At 37.7% G+C, this 20,198-nt stretch overlaps 1 protein-coding gene across 9 annotated transcripts in view; it reads right to left on the bottom strand.

Moving 5' to 3' along the window:
- Positions 1–20,198, bottom strand: part of LOC144614805 (uncharacterized) — a 158,789-nt gene that overhangs the window by 137,141 nt on the left and 1,450 nt on the right. For 3 of the 9 annotated variants that reach the window (XR_013552988.2, XM_078440415.2, XM_078440408.2), the window contains exons 2-3: positions 17,381–17,586; positions 369–450 (exon numbers count right to left, since the gene is read on the bottom strand). Coding sequence is in view for 5 of the 9 variants with exons in the window: in XM_078440415.2 (XP_078296541.2) it covers positions 369–450; positions 17,381–17,586 (288 nt within the window). In the remaining 4 variants the exon portion in view is untranslated. Of the gene's footprint in view, positions 1–359; positions 451–5,476; positions 5,687–6,814; positions 6,888–8,890; positions 8,957–17,380; positions 17,587–20,198 lie in introns of those variants that run through there. The other 6 variants (XR_013552990.2, XM_078440427.2, XR_013552989.2 and 3 more) reach the window with 4 other exon arrangements.

Genomic DNA, 20,198 nt, shown 5'->3' with positions numbered 1-20,198 from the left:
ATAACAATCTTGACAACACACACAGGCTTGACCAGATGGGAGAAAAATGAGAATAAGGGAAAGTCCTGAGGCTACAGAACCTGTGAATCAGATAAGAAAGAGCCCTCCCAGGAAAAAAAAAAAATAGACCCCAAGTTACAGAGTGACCTTTGTGTGGTTTTGGAACATAATTTCAAGTTGAAAGAACACAGACTGGATATAGCTTTCCAGGCCTGAGTCTCCTTTCCTCCCCAGGCTCTCAGATCTTGGTGTGGGTGCATGTTTATCCCAAAAGATTGAAAAAAAAAAAAATTAATTAAGCCTATTTCATTATAAGAATGAATTTTTTTGGAGTAGCTTAAATTCTTCTCATCTGTTACAGCACTTACTTGCCACAGGAATCAGCCTCTTCAGGACTGTTGAAGTCTGTAACACCCACAAAATGCTTATTAGTTGGCATATTTTACAAACCTATTAAAGAAAGAAAATGACACCTCAACTGTATTATGTGAATTGCTAACACTTCATTAATGATGCCTAAATGCAATGATCACTTAGTGAACAAAGATGTAAGAAATTTTTATCTCAAAAGTCATTACTGTTTTAAGTTATGAGTTTGTTTATGGTGACTAATTGTATACTTATTATTATACAAACTCTATTTCCACGGTACAAAAAGCTGTTTTACAATTACAAGCAATCTAACAAATGAATCTGAATAATTTGATGGTAATGTAAGCATCCAACTATTAGTCTTTTTATCAGGCTCATTGCTTCGTTGCAGTAAGAAACCTAATTGTTCAGAAATATACAGCAGAAATGTTTTACACTCATGGTTACTAATTTTTTCAAACAATACCAGGTTGAATTTTTCTACTAATAACTCAATAAAAGCAAAGTAAGCTGCTTTATTAATTGAAGCCAGGATTTTAGCGGCCAGGGGTTATGACTGGATGGTTTTAATAACTCTCCACTCCACTGCATTGTCAGAGGGTATTCATTTAATTCTATTACTTTAGAGTGTGCAAAACCTACACAAGGGACATTTTCTCTTGTTTTTCCACATTTCTTTCTTCTAGAAATGTGAACGTTGTTGGTGGTATCCTATAACTTTCCATTCTGGCAATTATTAAATCTCAAAGTTAAGGTCAAATCTGACGCTCCAAGTACTCCTTAATTCAAATTAGAATGTTTCATGTTGAGGTGGCTTCTTATTCTTTATAATACTAATAGAGAGAGAGAGAGAGACAAAGAAATAGAACCTTCTTGTATGAGACATCTGAAATTTGGAGAGTTGGTTAGACTTTGAAGATAAATTTCAAATACTATAAAGTCATGGAAAAGGTCAATGTGTGTGTGTTGATATGGAAAGATCTTTAAGACAAACTGTTAACAAAGCAGTTTGCAAAACAGTATTATATCTTCCTGTTTGGATTTGAGTACCTTTAAAGAATATGAATCCTCTTGTATTAACCACCTGCTTACACCTCCTGGAAGGGTATATCCAAAACTGCTACTGGCAAGAGGACTGGAAATCAGCAGTATATGTAAGATTCACCTCTCATCCCTAACACCCAGGTTCTCTGGGTCTTTCTACCCCTTTCTCTGCCCCATGTCAGTTGCCTTTACTTTCCCTCTTACTGTTCTCACATGCTAAATATTGTTAAGCCCCAGAGCCTATGCTAAGCTCCTTTCTCTTCATTCTCCATTACTCAGGACCATGGCTATCGATATCCTCAAAAGCTGATGACTCTCAAGTCAAAATTTCTATTCTTTATATATTTCAGGAAATGTTGAATCATATAGCAAATTAGCCACTTAATATGACCACATGGTTCAGTAATGGCATCTCAAATTTAATTTGACAAAACAAAAAAATAGAACTCTTGCTTTTATCACTTAGTCCTTTTCAACTGAACAAATTAAACCACTCTTCCCCCAGTTACATAAGCCAAAGTCCAGGAATTATCCTTGATTTCTCTTGATTACACCCAATATTCAATTTATCAAGGATTCCTTCTAGCTTTGTTTTTAAATTCTCTTTTACCCATCCATTTTATTCTATCTCTTTGACTAGAGTTCATATCTAATCAACTATCATATGTCGTGTGAACTTCTTATCAGAGTCCCTCTCCTGCTCATTTCCCTATAGTCCACTTCTCCCACGGTACCCAGAATGACCCAACTTTTTCTCTTTCTCTGCTTAACATACTCCAATGGCTTCTCATTGCTCCTGGGACAAATCCTTACTTTTTACCCTGGCTAGAAGCCCACAAGCCTGGCCTTCGCCTCGCTCTATGACTTCGTCTCAGATTGTTCCAGCCCTTTTCCAGTAAGTTCCATTCACACTGGCTTTATTTTGGTACTCAAATAGACCAAGCATATTTCTACTCTTGCATCTTTCCATTACTGTTTCTTCTTTCCAAAATCTCTTTTTTTTTTCTTGTCATTCAAACCTGTAACAAAGACTAGTACTCAGAAGTGGAATGTTATCCTAACAACATTAGGACACTGTGGTGGCAAGAAGATTGGACACAAAATGTGGTGACTCTTGCTATGCTGCAACAAAACTTTTGGTGACAGTGTCTCCTGTGATAATTTGGAAGATTAATCATATGCCTATCATGCCTACAGCTCCAAGGGAAGCAGCTAAAAACATCCAGGATATCACTACGCATTTGCAGCTCCATGCCACTTTTTGGCAAGTTATTACAAGAGTGAGATGACATCAGGCAAGGACTGGCCAGTGTGCAAAAGGTAAAAGAATAGGGTATCCATACATCCGGGGCTTGACAAGGTTGGAGAAGCATAACAGGGTCTGCAAATCCCAAACAAGAGGAGACAAGATTGGTTTTGCTGACATCATTTTTCAAAAACTTTATATGAATGCAAACAAAGGAAAAAAGCAGCGATTCTCAAGTGGGCACAGTTTGGCCCACCAAAGAATAGTTGGTGATGTCTGGAGACACTTTTGGTTCTTGCAAGTGAAAGAGAGGGAACTACTAGCATCTTCTGAGTTGAGTCCAGGGATGCTGTTCAACATCCTTCATGGACATGAAAGCTCCACGTGATACAGACTTAACCAAGACCTGAAACCATAAAACTCTTATGAAAAGCATAGGGGAAATTTTCTTTGAAATTAGTCCTGGCAATGATTTTATGGATATGACACACAAAGCATAAGCAACAAAGCAAAAATAAACAAGGGAACTGCATCGAACTAAAAAACTTCTGCACAGAAAAAGAAACAATCAACAAAATGAAAAGGCAACCTAAAAATGGGAGAAAATATTTGTAAACCACATATCTGAGAAAAGGTTAAAATCCAAAAGTAACTCATACAAGCCAATAGCAAAATCACCATCACCATCATCATGGATAAAGGACCTGAAGAGACATTTTCTCAAAAAGGAAATTCTATGGGCACCTGGATGGCTCAGTTGGTTAAGCATCCAACTCTTGATTCAGCTCAGGTTGTAGGAGCCCATGATGGGCTCCGTGCTGAGCGTGGAGGCTACTTAGGATTTTCTCTCTGTCTCTGTCTCTTTCTTTTGCCCCCTCCCTTGCTCACTCACTGTAAAATTAAAAAAAAAAAAGATATTCTAATGGCCAATAAGTACATGAAAAGGTGCTCAACTCTATTAACCATTGGAGAAATGCAAATCAGAGCGACAATGTGACATCACCTTAAACCTGTTAGAATGACTAAAATCAAAAAAGAGAAGAGATAAAAAGGACTGGTGAGGATGTGAAGGAAAAGAAACCCTGTATACTGTTAGTAAGAATGTAAATTAGTACAGACATTATGGAAAACAGTATGGAGCTTCCTCAAAAAACTAAAAATAGAACTACCATATGATCCAGCAAACCCACTTCTGGGTATACATCCAAATGAAACCCAATCACTATCTTGAAGAGATACCTACACCCCCATGTTCATGGCGGCATTACTTACAATAGCTAAGACATGGAATCAACCTAAATGTCTATCAACAGAAAAATGGATAAAGAAACACACACACACACACACACACACACACACACACACACACACACACAGAGGAATATTATTTGGCCATGAAAAAGAAGGAAATTCTGCAATTTGCAACATAAATGAACCCTGAGAGCATTATACTAATCGAAATAAGTCAGGGTAAGATAAATATTGTATGATCTCAACTGAACTCACAGAGACAGAGGACAGTTGGTGGTTGCCAGGCATGGGGGATCAGGGTGGGGGAAATGGCTGAAGGTGGTCAAAAGGTACAACTTCCAATTATAAGATGGATTAACTCTGGGGACGTGAGGTATAGGATGGTGGCTATAGTTAACAATAGTGTACTGTATGTTTGAAAGTTGATAAGGGAAAAGATTTTTTTTTTGATAAGAGAAAGATTTTTAAAGTTCTCACCACACACACAAAACTGCAACTCTGTGAGGTGATAGATGTGTTAACTAACCTTCACATGGTAATAATTTTGCAATATATACATATATCAAATAATTACAATGTGTATCTTGAACTTATACAGTGTTATGTCAATTATATCTCACCAAATCTGAACTTAACTGATTCAAAATGCCAGTGGTGCTGAGATTGAGTAACCCTACATAAAGTTGTGTGGCAAAGATCAGATGAGGTTGGACTGCCTACCTAATAACACAGGTGCAAGAACTGTGTGGCAATAGATTAGACTGAAACTAAAGATCTAGAAGTCTAAGCTTTCTAAGTCGTTTCAAGAGAGCTCAGGAGAATCCCACAGGATTATATCTGATTGGTCAGGAATTGCATTTTCCACAATACCAAAAGATAGTTTCATATCCTGCAAAGTGGGTTTGTGGCAAAAACAGGACTATATGCAACTCATTTCATGCTTAATTAATGGTCAGGTGCCATTCATGTGACACTGATGTAACAGGTATAAAAATTAATGTTTCCTTTAGACATTTTCCAAATACTTAAAATTGAAAAGGCATGTTAGAGTATTATACTTTGAGAGTTTATGTGATACACCTTTACATCAATCATGTACTCAAGGTCTTCTTTTTCTGTTTTATCATTTTTGTCTAGGCTAATGCTATCATGAGGGAATGATTTCTAAATTTCTCCCCCCAAATTTATAATTACTAATTTTCACCTCACATTTCATATTAGGGTTAAAACTTTAGATAACAGGGGGTGCCTATGTAGCTCAGTTGGTTAAGTGCCCAACTCTTGATTTCAGCTCAGGTCATGATCTCACAGTTCATGAGTTCAAGCCCCGCATTGGGCCCTGCGCTGACAGTATGGAGCCTGCTTAGGATTCTCTCCCTCCCTCCCTCTTTCTCTTTCTCTCTGCTCCTCTCCTGCTCATCCACTGGCACTTTCTCTCTCTCTCTCTCTCTCTCTCACACACACACACACACACACACACACACACACAATAAATAAATAAACTTAAAAAAAACCTTTAGATAACAGAAGGAACATGTATTAATTTACAATTCATAATTTCAAAAGCTTTTTGAAAACTATATTTGCCTTTCCATGATCTTCACTCTCATCAAACTCCTTATTTTCATCTGTAATAGACTTGATGATGGCTTCTTTGAATATTAAGGTACAAATGTGAGAAGGATTTAACCCAAGGCCATAGTTCAAATAATAAAAGGCTCTTTTCCTTTCTTTGCATGAATTCCACAGGAAAGCCCTAACATAGCACACATCCTGAAAAACATAAACATCATGAGAAAAGTGGTTAATCATTAGGCTTTCTAAAAACGGAATCAAAACAAACAGAAAAAGACACCAGGAAGGCTAGTGGAACATAGGTGAAGGAGCCCCACTCCGGGATCTCACAGATCATCATTTTTGTCCCACGAGTTACATCAACTAAGAGGGCTGTACTAATTTGTAGTCATGCAGGTTGTGCCCTGGAAACTCAGGGGCACCATTCACATGGTCTAAACTTAGATCATGCAAATGATGCCTCTCAGTGTTGGTGTCCTTTACAATCTGATAGCCCTGGAGCCCAGATTAATGAATCAGTTCCCTGGATCTGAGGTTCCTCATCTGCAAAATGAGAGAAGTGGAACAGTACCTTTCAGGCTTCTCAAGCTACAGACTTAACAGTGACTTTCTCCAAGTGTTTACATTCCTTACATTCATTAGCTCTGCTTATCTTTTTAGAAAAATGCATACATTGGTGACAAATTGTTAATAATGTTAATATCACACTTTGTCAATCCATTTCAAGTGAAGTTTTTAAAGGCACAGTTTATGAAGTCAATGTATAGTATCATGTTATTGATTATAATAATTTTTAACTTACTCAGATCTCCCTAAATCTCGTTCTTGTATCCCAAGGTGCACCATTTCCACTGACTTAAAAACTAGTCAGGGAGATACACGGTGTCACAGACACACATAAAAAAGGAAGAAGTAATAACAATATCTAAAAATAGCAAGCAGAGATGCTAAGGAAAAGAATCATAGGAATCATTATAAGTCATTTATTTTACTTTTAAAATTTGTCAACTGTTGGGTTCAGAATGTCCAAAGAAATAGCTTTGCTTCTCTCACTTGCCCTAAATCAATATAGAGAATGTCAAGAATATTTTTCCATAGTCTCTCTGTACATTTTATTGTCAAGGACAAAATGGATAATAAATGCATACAATATTCTGATTAATATTCATTTACATAACATGTTCATAAATGGTTATAATTCAGTCAAAGTCACCACAGGACATGCTGAAATTCTCACACATTTATGAAGTGAGAAAAAGCTGTTAAAATGAAAATGGGCCACTGGAGTAATCTAAAAGCAATTGATGGCAGTAAAGGGCCTACTACCTGAAACCAGACCAGAAGAGGTGGCTTTGGACATAGTTTGCACTGGAAGTGAAGATGGGCAGATAGAGAAGGGCTAGAGAAGAAAGCAGATGATTAATCTGAGTGGAAAATAGGCTTTAATAACTCTTTACTTCTTTGAATAGAAAACTAATAAAATGTTTGAGAAGACTTTGACAAAGCTTAGTAAGATAAAATACAATTGTTTCCCCCTCAAAACTTAATACGTTAACTGTTTGTATTCCCTGGGGAAGAAAGTGAAGCTTGTCAGGATTTTTGCCTCCTAGGCTAAAATGTTAGGTATCTATTGCTGAATAACTAATTACTGCAATACAAAGATCCTGGCCTGGGCTGAGGTTCAACTAGGGAAAGATCCACTTCCCTGCTCATGTGGTTGTTGGAAGCATTCACTTCCTTGCAGCTACATGATTCACAGAGACTTACTTGTTCAAAAAGAGCAAGTGAAGAGACAGAGAGAGAAAATCTACTGGCAAGACAGAATCTAGTAAAATGTAACACAGTCATTATAGTGACATTCCATTGTTTTACCCTATTCTAATGGTTAGAATCAAGTCGTAGGTCCTGCAAGAAAAGGTAATAACACCAGGAAATGGGGATCATGGGGACCACCTTAGAGTCCATTTGCCACAGTCTAGCCTCTGGCCATCAGAGATTCATATCTCTTCCACACGCAAAATACATTTTCCTCTTCCTAAGATTCCCAAGAGGCTCAATGCATTAAAGTACGAACACAAAGTCCAAACTCTCATCATCTAAATCAGGTCCAGGTACAGATTAGGCTCCTGGGTACAACCTATCAAGTACAGCTCCTGAGAAACAATTCTTCTCCATAGGTACATCTGTGAAACTAAAGTTATCTGTCCCAACACACCCAACATGCCATGGTGGGACAGGTGTAGGAAAACAGCTCTAGACATTCCCATTCATAAAGAGGAGGAAATGGGAGGTAAAAAAAAGAGTTACTAGTCGATAGCAGTTCAAAAATCAGTCTAGCTAGACAAAAGTTGGGAGTTCCTTTATTTAGTTTCAACAATTCTCCATGGTCCAGTCATCTGGGATCTTGGTTCTGCCCTTTGAATCATCTTTCCTTTGTCATAAAGGATAGCAAATGTTTACAGCCAAGTAGCTTTATCAGTCTACTTGCTGACAGGAGAATGTTGGGAGTCTAACAGCCTCTTTTCATTTTGTACTCTCTCTTTCCACCTAAATGGAAGTGTGTCTGCTGAAATAATTTTCTCAAAAATTTTTTGTGTCTCCCATGGATTTCAATGGGGGCTCATTCCATAAGACAAAAGCTACACCCACAGATCTTTCCAAGATAACATTTTTTCTATCTTTGGCTTCCATTGAGATGCATGAACAACAAACTAAAGCCTCCTAGAGTCCCTGATCATTTCTCTACTGCTTCCTCATATCCAATTTTTCCACCACAAGGAAGTATTAGAAATTCCTCATCTCTGAGCCTGTTTCTTCCATTCTCTTTCTCCTAACTGGAATGTCTTTTGTCCACTTCTAACTGTTGGTGCACACATGCATTGGTTAAGCTGCTTAGTACTCAGGAGTGGAAGTCAGATCTGCTCTCAACTCAGCTGCCTGTCAAAATATTGGGTTCTACTCTACCTACACAGATTCTTTCTAACTTGGGATCTTAGCAAAAAATATAACTTTGGCCCATCTGCTACAAGAGAGCTATCTATGGGAAGCTTTAGGAAAGATAACACAGAATCTGTTTTCCTCTAATTATATTCAATTTTATTCTTGATTCAATTCATATCTTTGGTTTCTGGTTCCTGACCTCAAGTGCAGCCCTGACCATGCTCCCAATTTGGCTTCCCCCTCACTAACTTTAGAATACTTATCAGAGCTCAATACTTGCTTCTAGCTCAAATCTGGGCCAGATCTGAAGATAGCGCCCCTCCCAGTTTTTCTTCTCCTAAAGTCTCCCACCTATGAAAACCAAAACTCATCTCTTTGGAGCATCATGTCAGCTTTATCTGCACTCTACCCTATGTAGAGAATTTACTAAATCATTCATTCACTCAACTAATGTATCCTTACCTTCTGTTATGTGCTTGGTACACAGTGATGAACAAGACATGGCCTCTGTCCTGAGTGACTGACACTCTAGTGAGGGAGACAGATGTAAGCAGTTAACAACCAAATGTTTACAACATGCTACAGAGAAGATTTTCAAACAAAGGCTTTCCAGACTGAGGAAATTAAAATAGTTTGCTGTGTCTGAATCAGATGTGAAGTGCATAAAGTCTAAGTTAATAAAGCTAGGAGAATTAAAGGTGGGTGACCAGTTACTAGCTCTTAATTTTTCAAATTGAAAGAAATCTGGATCTTTTGTGGGCAGTAAAAAGCCACCAAAATTTTTTTATATGAAAGAAAAATTTTTCATTTTTTGTTTTAGAGAGAGCCTAAGTGTGTGTGTGTGTGTGTGTGTGTGTGTGTGTGTGTGTGTGTGTGTGAGAGAGAGAGAGAGAGAGAGAGAGAGAGAGAGAGAGAGGTAATCTTAAGCAGACTCCATGCTCAGCACAGAGCTCAACGTGGGGCTCAATCCCATGACCCTGGGATCATGACCTGAGCCCAGATCAAGAGTCAGACACTTAACCGACTGAGCCACTCAGGTGCCCCTGAGAGTAAAAACAGTTCTAAGTACCATTTGGGAAAGATAAGTTTGGTAGAAGACTGTCAAAAGCTAATACAACAGTCCAGGTGTAGAAATAAAGAAGGAATCAACTTAAGAAGCATTTTAGAGATTTAGTTGACAGAAGGTGATAGTCTCTGGATGAAGGAAAGGGGTGTCTGAAATAGTTCTGAGGTGTTTCTTTTAGGTAAATTCCTGAAAGATGAATCAAGATGAGGAACAGAGGAAGAGATGCAGACTTGAGGAGAAAGGCTCAGGAATGTGGGATCTTGTGTGAAATTGGATATAGCATCAGGGTTAGAGCTCAAGTTATTTACACCACTCTCTGGTTAACCCAAGAGGCAGATTTCTCTCCAAGTCAGGTTTTAGGAGATCTAGGAAGTGAATGATAGAAATAAAGTGAAATCTTCATTCATCCTCCAAGGGATGAACAACTTGGATTTAAGTGCATCTCTTTTGGCACACATAACATGGTTTTACTAAGTGGTAAAAATAAATAAAATAAAGTTAAATTTAATTTAATTTAATTTAATTTAATGCACTTTTAAGATTGCAGTGCTTTAATCAAGCTGATTGTTTATGAGTTATAAATGTAGAAAAACATCTTAGTATAGGAAACACTTGATATTTCAAAATAATGCCTTTTTGTTAATTACTGCTTATGTACAGTGACCATAAGGTCTCTTGTGGAAACTTAATTTCATAAAGGAAACAGGTTGAAAATACAGCCCAATTCAGAGGGAAATGATGCATACTGCATGAGAATATGCTATTCTTGAAAATATTGGTGTGTGGAAGAAAGTTTCATATTTACAGCCAACACTAGAGCTATTCTGGAAATAAGAATATCATTTATACACTATAAATTAAGAATTTTATTGTTAAAGCATTATAACAACATTGCAGAAGATTTGAAAAATAGAGGGGGAAATATGTAATCTTATTATCCTTAAATAAGTTACAAACTATTTTATATGTCCTCTTTTGCTTTTCTCTACATAAATGTATAGGGTATAACAGCCTACACTCTATTTCATATTTTCACTTTGTATTCTATGTAAGGAATTTCTGTGTTTCCTTTCCCTATCATTTCCACTAGTCACACAATCTTCTAACAAGTAGGTCTACCCTAATTTACCTAGCATGATATTATTGCTAGGTACTTTTTTCTTCCAATGTTTGTCATTATAGAGAATACTGAAATGCACATCTTCCTCAACAAGATTTTCCCCCTTATTTTAGTTTAGCTTTGTAAGGTAAATTCAATAAATTGGCTTGCTAGTTAAAATGCATAAAAGTATGCATCTTTTTATGGGTCTTGATTTTTACTGCCACATTGTTCCTTAAGAAGGTGGCATTATTCATCATCCCACTTGCACAGTATAGGAGTACCATTTTCAGGGTGCCTGGGTGGCTCAGTGGGTTAAGCATCTGACTCTTGGTCTTGGCTCAGGTCATGATCTCATGACTTGTGAGATCAAGCCCTGCGTCAGGCTCAGCACTCACAGAGCCGAGCCTACTAAGGATTTTCTCTCTCCCTCTCTCTCTGCTCTTCCCCCACTTGTACTCTCTCTATTAAAAAAAAAACAAAAAAACAAAAAACCCCACCATTTTTATTATACCTTCTCAATCCTTTTCTTTTTTTTTTTTTTTTTTTTTTTTTAATTTTTAATGTTTATTTATTTTTGAGACAGAGAGAGACAGAGCATGAACGGGGGAGGGTCAGAGAGAGGGAGACACAGAATCTGAAACAGGCTCCAGGCTCTGAGCTGTCAGCACAGAGCCCGACGTGGGGCTCGAACTCACAGACCGCGAGATCATGACCCGAGCCGAAGTCGGCCGCTCAACCAACTGAGCCACCCAGGCACCCCTCAATCCTTTTCTTTAATCTGAGTGGAAAACAACTTATTTTGCCTTTTAAATTTCATTTTATGACTAGTAACCACCAACATCAATTTGTCTCATGCTTACTGTCTGTATTATGCCACTAGAAAGTAATCTTGAGCACAGGGATTTTATTTTTCTCACTGCTGTATCTCCAGCACCTAGAAAAGTATATTCAATAGATACCTGCTGAATGGAAAAACTGTGATACCACTCTTAACCCAGGTTTCTCCTATCACTTTCCTCTACTATTTATAGTTTCCTTAAAAAATTATTTAATAGACAAAAATATAATCTACATAATATGACAAACTTGTTTATCTTTCATTTGCTATTTAATTCATAAATGAGAGAACATTTTTGACTGCGAAAACCTCAGCAATATGCTTGAATTCCTCCTACACAGTTTAAAGATGCTATTCTAGGCTGGAGTGTCCAATCTATCTTCCCAATTCATATAAAATTGAGATTAAACATTAAAATACCAAGACATTAGACTGTGCATTCAATAAAATCTTTGGGCCTGATGTTGAATCTGGTGGAATTCTCCAAGCTGGACATCAAAGTCTGAGTCAGCATGAATCTGTGGGGCTAGAGAGTCTTCAAATCCAGTTTGTATGTTATCGTGTATGAGTTTATTAAACAAGTCAACAGTTTCTATCTTCAAAATTCATGTGGGAAGAAGAACCATGAAAATAGTTTTCTTGTGTGGCTGGCTAGAAATAACAGCTTTGGAAACAGAAAGCTGAGTCATTTCCTAGCTCCATCACTGATCAGCTGTGTGACTTCTAATAAAGTGTTTAATCCCCCTCAGCCTTAGTTTCCACATTTGTAAATGACAATAATATTATTTGCCTTCTGAGGCTGTGAGGACTGAATGGGATCCACAGGGAAAGTAGCAGCACAGTGCCTTACATAATGGAGAAACTCAGTAAAGCAGTTAGTTCCCTCCCTCTGCTCCTTTCACCTTAAGGTAGTATAAGGATTTCAGAGGAGTGAATTTGAATCCTAGTTCCCTCACTACCAGCTGTGTGCCCTTAGGCATTTTATTTATCACTCTGTGCTTCCACTAACCCGTAGTGCCAGTCTCCTAGGTTTCTCGTGAGGACTAAGGGAGATAATTCATATGCAGTGTTTAGCACTTTGCCTGCAGATGCTAAGGGCTTAGCAAAAGAGTTTATTGTTAGTAGTAATAATATCAATGTAAGTAAAATGACAGTGGAGAACAGTGAAAAGGGCTAATTTCTCCTTAAGCTTATGATATTAGATACATATCTGATGTAAAACAAAAGAAAAATTCTGTTCTTAACAAAAGTCTCTCATTTACATATTTGAGAGTGATGTCATCACTTTAGGAAACACAGATGATGCTATGGTTGGTAGGATTTGTACCTTTCTTCATTTTCCAAATTCTCAACACACAGTGCATATGCCCTCTACAAGCTGAAAAATATTTACTTAACAAAAAAACATGAGGCAGCATAAAATATTCAGAAAAATGGTTTATCGTACTGCCTGATGCGAACCCAGCAGTGCATTGTTTCTGGCCTAGAGTATTTCATGTATTTTACATGATGTCCTGTACGGCTGCTGCAAACATATTGGCTGTCAGTCACCTTCAAATAAATGTGTTGTGATAAAAACCAGCACATTAGAGTGCCACAATGTGCACGTTTTTGAAAATTCTAAGCAATAGCCCCCCAGGTTTACCTTTGGTATGTAGGCAATTTTGCAGCGTTTAATTGCTGTATGGCTTTCTTGTGGAAATTCAGGTTTTAGAAAGCGACTGCCAGATGAAAATGTCTCACATAGAACAGAAAGATAAAAATGGTGTCAAAGTACTTAAGGTTTTTTTGGATTTGGTATTGTTTCAGTGTGTGTGTGTGCGTGTGTGTGTGTGTGTGTGTGCATGCTTAAGTAGCAAACTTTAGGCTTAGTTTCAACTACAAAACATATTTTTTGGGGCGCCTGGGTGTCTACCTTGGTTAAGCGACTGACTCTTGATTTCGGCTCAGGTCATAATCTTGAAGTTTGTGAGATCAAGTCCCATGTCGGGCTATGCGATGACAGCTCAGAGCCTGCTTGGGATTCTGTCTCCTCTCTCTGCCCTTCCTCTACTCTCTACTCTCTACTCACTCTCTCTCTCTCTCTCTCTCTCTCTCTCACACACACACACACACACACAAATTCTCTCTAAGATAAATAAACATTTAAAAACCCAGATATTCTTTCTGACCCTTTTCTAATGTCATCCACGACATCAGGTTTAAGTTGCATCAGTCTCTCCAATGCCACTGAGAACAGACCAGTCCAAAGACACACAAGCTGAAGCAAGCTTGCAGTTCTGTGATGACACTTACACAGACCCCTGCGCAGTGCAGCCCCAGCCTCGCTAGTCCAGGAGCTCAGTAGCTGGAAATTGCAGTCACATTCTTTTGTATTACAAACTAGCTTACAGTTCCTTCTTGAAACAGTGACACACACTTCCTACAGGAGCAGTACAGGTAGAAAAATCACAAGGCTACCTCCAGCAATGGGTCTCTATGGTAATGGGCTAAACCACCCCAAATTATACAAAAACTCATTCTTAAAATCTCAACCACTGTTATTTTCAATATTGTTCAATGCTGCAAGTTATGTGTCACAATTTTAAAGTCTTTAAATAGATCTCTATTTCCAGAAGGAAGATGTATTTCTTTCTGACACTAATGATTCTAAATATGCTCTTATTATATCTAACAGAGGCATTGAAACACCCAAAGCACTGAACCAAACAAACCAGGCACAGCTCATTGTACTCATGGAGGATTAAAACCAAACAAACCAGGCACAGCTCATTGTATTCATGGAGGATTAAAAACAAACAAACCTCTTCATTTGGTCTCACTCCATGATGTGGCGCTTGTGCAACAAGTCTATGGAAGTCTATGGAATCTATGGAAGTCTATGGAGTCTATCGAAGTCAGAAGACAGTGTAATGCTTTTAGCTGACTCTATCTGTTGTTCCAAACCCACAGTGAGACAAAAAATAGAGACCTATATTCAACTCAAACCTCCAGGCCCAACTTGGAGCCTCCCTGCTGGGAGTCACTCAAACACTCTGTGCCTCAATTTCCTCCCCAGCCCTCCCAGATAAGATGAAATGAGCCAGGATAAATTCCTGAGATCCTTCTCATTGTTGACATTCTGTGGTTCTCTGACTTTGCTGGTACAGAAGTTCTGGGCAAGATTTTGGGGGCTTGGCCCAGAAAGCAACAATTCACCCTTTCTGTCTACCCAAAACAAACAAAAACATAGCAGAAATGAAACAAAATAAAATTTAAAAACAAATAATACAAAATGAAGTGTAGGAATATTTACTGATATTTATACCTAATATTTATAATAGTTTGTGGAGGTCATCAATTACCACCTACTTCCCAAATCTGTTTTTCCTCATTCATCACTCTCTCCCATTTCTCTGAAAGACTTAACCATCTTTATTTTGTGTTCATCCTTTGGGCAAGTGGGTCTTAGCCTTCCTCTGATTCTCCTCCCACCTTTATGACTGTTGTTGATTTGTTTTTAACGTTTTATTTATTTTTGAGACAGAGAGAGACAGAGCATGAACGGGGGAGGGGCAGAGAGAGAGGGAGACACAGAATCGGAAGCAGGCTCCAGGCTCTGAGCCATCAGCCCAGAGCCCGACACCGGGCTCGAACTCACGGACCGCGAGATCCTGACCTGAGCTGAAGTCGGCCGCTCAACCGACTGAGCCACCCAGGCGCCCCATGACTGTTGTTGATTTTTGGTTTCTCTTCTTTTCTCCCATCTTTAACTGTGTATTTACCATAAAGTTCATTTTCTCTACTCTTCTTTCTGCATGTGCGCTTGCGTGAAAAAAATTATACTTTCTTATCTATTAACCTACCTTTTTCCTGTTAAGGATTCTCCAATCCCTATGCACAGCACAGGTTTCTACCCCAATCACATATGTAAATGTCTAGAGGACAGATATCTTTATATCCTGATGTACATCACTCTAATATTTTCTTCTTCTCCATTTGCCAAGAAAAATTCAGTCTGAATCATGTCCCCAGTTCTCTCATTTTCACTGATAACACTATTCTTATCTCAAGCCTCTACTAGAAAGCTTTGGCCACCTTTCTGTAATTCTGCTGTGGTTAAGGGGGTCAGGATGCCTGTGTTCACATTTCAAGGTGAACAAGTTATTCCACCTCTCTATGACTCAGTTTCCTCATTTGTAAGATGGGGATGATAAAAATACCTACCTCACAGGAGACGTGCAAGAGATAAAATGCTGCTGTATTGTAAAGTGTTTAGCACAGTGTCTGCCATATACTAAGTTCAGTAAAAAAAAAAAATAGCTAACCAAGCAAACAAAAACACTGAAGTCTATTAATGCCAGGAGAAACAACAAGCCCTACAAGAAAGGAAATGTAATAATCGTACACTATGCATGGGACATCTGTGAATCATAACTGTGTCCTAATGATGCAAATACTAAATAGGGACTTAACCAAAAACTGTGAAATAATTACATCGGGAGGACTGAGACGGGGCATTACATGCAGAGTACATGCAGCTGGGAGACTGAGTATGTGAGAGAGAGAGAGACAGAGACAGAGAGACAGAGGTTGTCTGTGTCTGAAAGAGATGATTTAAGAGAGCTAAATCATCATCTCCCAGGGTAGAAAGCCAATATGTAATGTCTATAAAAGAAACATAAAAAAATAGCAATATAAGCATGTTATTGAGAAATATACAGGTAAATTCCAGGAGAAATCATTAAATAGAAAGACTAGAAACAGGAATCAGGGTAGGGATGAGATATATCTAAAGGCTACTCTTTGTTCTTTAAAAATCTTATAGTAGTATTTTACTTAAACACTATATCCAAATATTACTTGATAAAAATAGAAAATTTTATAGTAATTCATTAAATCATGGATTATGTGTTTAGAGGTCATATGAATCTTGAGAAAATGCTGATATGTGAAGAAGGTATTTGTACATTTTAATTGCCCACAGTGAACTTGTAGTCTAAACTAAAAATACAAACTGATTCAGAAAATGGTTAGGAAAATTCATGATAAATTTAGAAACAAGGCATAAAAAAATGTATGGAAATCTGACTGCTTAGCCTTTTTAGGTATCATGAAAAGCATCATGATCTCTGAAAAATATCCCTTATCACTGTTAGGAACAGAAATCCAGATTTAAATCTGACTGGCAATTCAACAAGCAGTGTTTCTTCATGTGGTGGTTAGGCCCAAGATGGTTTTGGTAATAGTGTCCAAAATAATCTTTGCAAATAATCTTTTCTATTTAAGCATGAGACTTACCATTTTTATTGTTTTATAATATTCTATAAGATATCATTGCCACCAACACACTTGGAACAATACTTGGAAACCAATTATTTGTAAAGCATATTGAATCTCTTTCAATCTCTGATTGAAAGCACAACTTCAGTACACTTTAAAGATATCCTCTAAATATGTACTGCCTAATAAATTTAGATGGGTTTGCTATTCTTCCCTAGAAACACAATGAGATCAACAAAATTTACAGTAATTAGTAGAAAAGAGGAATTCAAAATCTCCAGTTAATTTTTAGTAATTAATGACTTAGAAGATGATTTGTTAAGATGGTTAGGTGAAGTTAAGATGGTTCAGAGGACTGGGAGAGCTTTAACTGGAAAATGCCTTGGGACTGATCTTTGCTTTGTTATGGTCTATTCCAATGAGCTTTTGAATATCAATCATATCTCAGAAGTCGAAAAACCCCATCTCTGCTATTGAGCTCTGAACAAGGAGGGTGGCTTTCTGAGGAGCAATACCACTAAGATCCTAAGCAAGTTCTGGTTGGCAAAATGGAGGGTTTCATCATAGAAGATACTCAGAAACAGTTCTTAAAATATACATTCAAGCACTTGGTGTAGTTTTTGTTCTATCTCTTTAGTATCTTCAGGAGGAAGAAAATAAGTTAATAAGAAGAGTTATTCTGACCTGAACATGTGAATGAATGAAAATCATCCGGAGGGCCTCAAAAAGGTGAGTGCTTCTAAAATCAACACTGGGAATGCCAACACAAGAAATACAACAGGACTTGATGTGATTTCTTTTCACACTTGGGTTACGAGGATGCCGGTGAGCACGTTTCCAGAAACAGCCATGAAACAAGTTTGTGTGCTCAGATGTTTCTTTCTTTTCCCCTAAGAGATGGAGTTTTGAAGTATTACAATGAACTAAGAATCGTTTTACACTTTGCTTTCTTGCCTAAAAGTCACACCATCTTGGTTCCTAACTCTCCCCTTTGTCAGACTGTGAAACAGTATTAAAAGAACTCTAAATCTGCCTCTGTAATCCCCACATTAAAATTTGCATTTGTTTTAAATTCAGACTCATATTTAAAAGGCTTTTTTCAAGGTTTAAAAGAATGAAATTCATTAACAAGGTGATACATCCATACTTAATTCTCCAACCTGACTCCTCGAGGAAATTGTCTGTGAGCTTTCAAAAGTGCTCATCCTGGGTCATAGCCCCAGAGATTCCAATGTACAGCCAGGGTATTCAAACTTTTATAAGCTCCCCAGAACAGTGTAACATGCAACCTCGCATGAGAAACCCTGCCCTGGAGAACGGTGCTCTCAACGTTACAGAGTTTGTATGCTTATCACTCTCATTCCATTGTACACTCCTTGAGCCGGGTGGATAGGTTTGGCTTTCTGTCTATGACTTTGAATTCTGTTTTGTTTTATTCTTTGTAAAGGTGAACCCAGTAGAATGATGCTGCATAAGTCATTTAAGGAAGGCCTACAAATAACACATCTGTTTGTGATCCAGTCTCACTGGTTTTTCTGAATTACAAACCAAAAAACCCTATTTTGTACCCATAACAGCTCTTAGTTCTTAGGAAATAGTTCTTAAGATAGTTAGGATAATAATAATCAACAAAACTCAATAATGAAAATCATAATATATACTTTGTACTTTTCATCCCAGAAATTCAATTCTATTTTCAAAGACCATCTTATTACTACCCCTAAGAAGACTCTTTGACAAGATAGTCAGAAATTACCAGCTGAACCTAAGGAATGTCAGGGTTGGATATCTGGTATATTTCTACTTGGTTTAGAATGTCCAGTCCTTCCTAAAATTGGAAGGAAAGGGGGAGTTTATTGGCTTGGACATATTAATTTTTAGAATTTTATTTTCATCCTTATAATTACATAGGAGAGCCTTATTTTAAGAGCAATGAAAAGTCACTGAAGTCTCTTTAGTAATGACATGATTTCCCCATAGGAAAACTGGAAGAGCACCAAGTAGAAAAACATGAATTCCATTTGGGCTACTGAATTTGAAATGTCTTTGAGACACCCAAGTAAACATGTTAGTCAGTGGCTGCTCTGTGAGAAGAGAAGGAAATTTGTAGGCTTCTACAAAGAGAAGGTAATAGAAATTATGGGCAAGGTGAAGGGGACTTGGGAAAGAGGAGAATTGGAAGAATGACGAACTCAGACAACTCAGCCATGATAAGAGAGCAACTAAAGTGTAAAAACCTGCAATAAATACACTTCTAACCCAATCTCTGGCCACACTTCTATTTACTCCCTGTATAAAACTAGAAGTGCGATTATTAAGTTAAAGAGCATTTGAAGCCTCTTGATTCAGAGTGACAGCTTTTCAGATATACCGACTTTCCTCTCCCCTCACCAACACTACGATCTTGGTCAACTTGGTTGATAAAAATGTCATCCCACTGTCTCGGGCAACTGTTTGAAATAATTCACATTATGAAGCCTAAATGGTGTTGCTACATAAATGCACCCAAGAGACTCCCAAATGCAGAAATGTATTTAAACTGGGACTATGTAGCAAACATCATAAATACCCAACAAACCTGCTGAATTAATTTGAAATCAAAACATGATATTTGTTTTTCCCAGTTTCTTTTAAGTGCAGGTTCCGGTATCTGCTTTCCCGGTTATGTTAAGGTCCCAAGGCTGCTCAGCTGGTTGGTTCAGGCAGAGCACCTCTAAGAATCTGTCCTCCAGCAGCCACTACCAGGATGCTGCTCAGCGGGACGGAAACTCAAGACTGGTGTGTCCCAATTTAGCTTGGAACTTCACAATCATCTTATTAAATATTTTTAATACTGCTTAGAAAATGTGTAAGCAAAGCCTAAGATATTTCTTTGCCAATCAATCAGTATAAATTCACATATAAATTTACTGATGTGTACTCGATTTTCTGGTTACCCCAAGATTAATGCATCACACTCCTGAATATACTGTGATTAACTTCAAAGCCTTCAGGGTTCGCTGTCTAATCTTAATGTGACTAGATCAGGGTTTATTCCAATTGACATCTTTCTGGTTGTAGTACATAAATTATTTTTCTTAAAGGAGATTGCAGTCTCTTGTATTTATACTTTTAATTGAGTCCTTTTGGGATAGTATAGACTGAAAAGAATGTTTTACATGGACCACGTTTTAAAACTGGTTCTTCCTCTGTTACCTGTGGATCCTGTTACTGTCACCAGCTCACTAATACTCTACTTAAAAGGTCAATATAACTCTTTGTGTAGAAACTGAGACCCTCCAATCTTCACTCAATCAAGGTGATTGGCTTGGCCTGTTTTGAACTTGTTCTAGTCACTATATGTTGCTTCAAGTTTCTACGTTCAAGTTACACATTTGCTTCTAGTTGCTTTCTTTGGGGAGTGGGTACAGACTTCTGCTTGGATTTGAATACTGACATCACCCCTCAAAACCCACATGATCCCAGGAAGATTCTTCAACCTCTCAGCTGCCTTAGTTTCTTC

The sequence above is a fragment of the Panthera onca genome, chromosome A2 (assembly GCF_046562875.1).
Source record: "Panthera onca isolate mPanOnc1 chromosome A2, mPanOnc1 haplotype 2, whole genome shotgun sequence".
Lineage (NCBI taxonomy): Eukaryota > Metazoa > Chordata > Mammalia > Carnivora > Felidae > Panthera > Panthera onca.
This window is presented reverse-complemented; position numbering and strand designations above follow the sequence as displayed.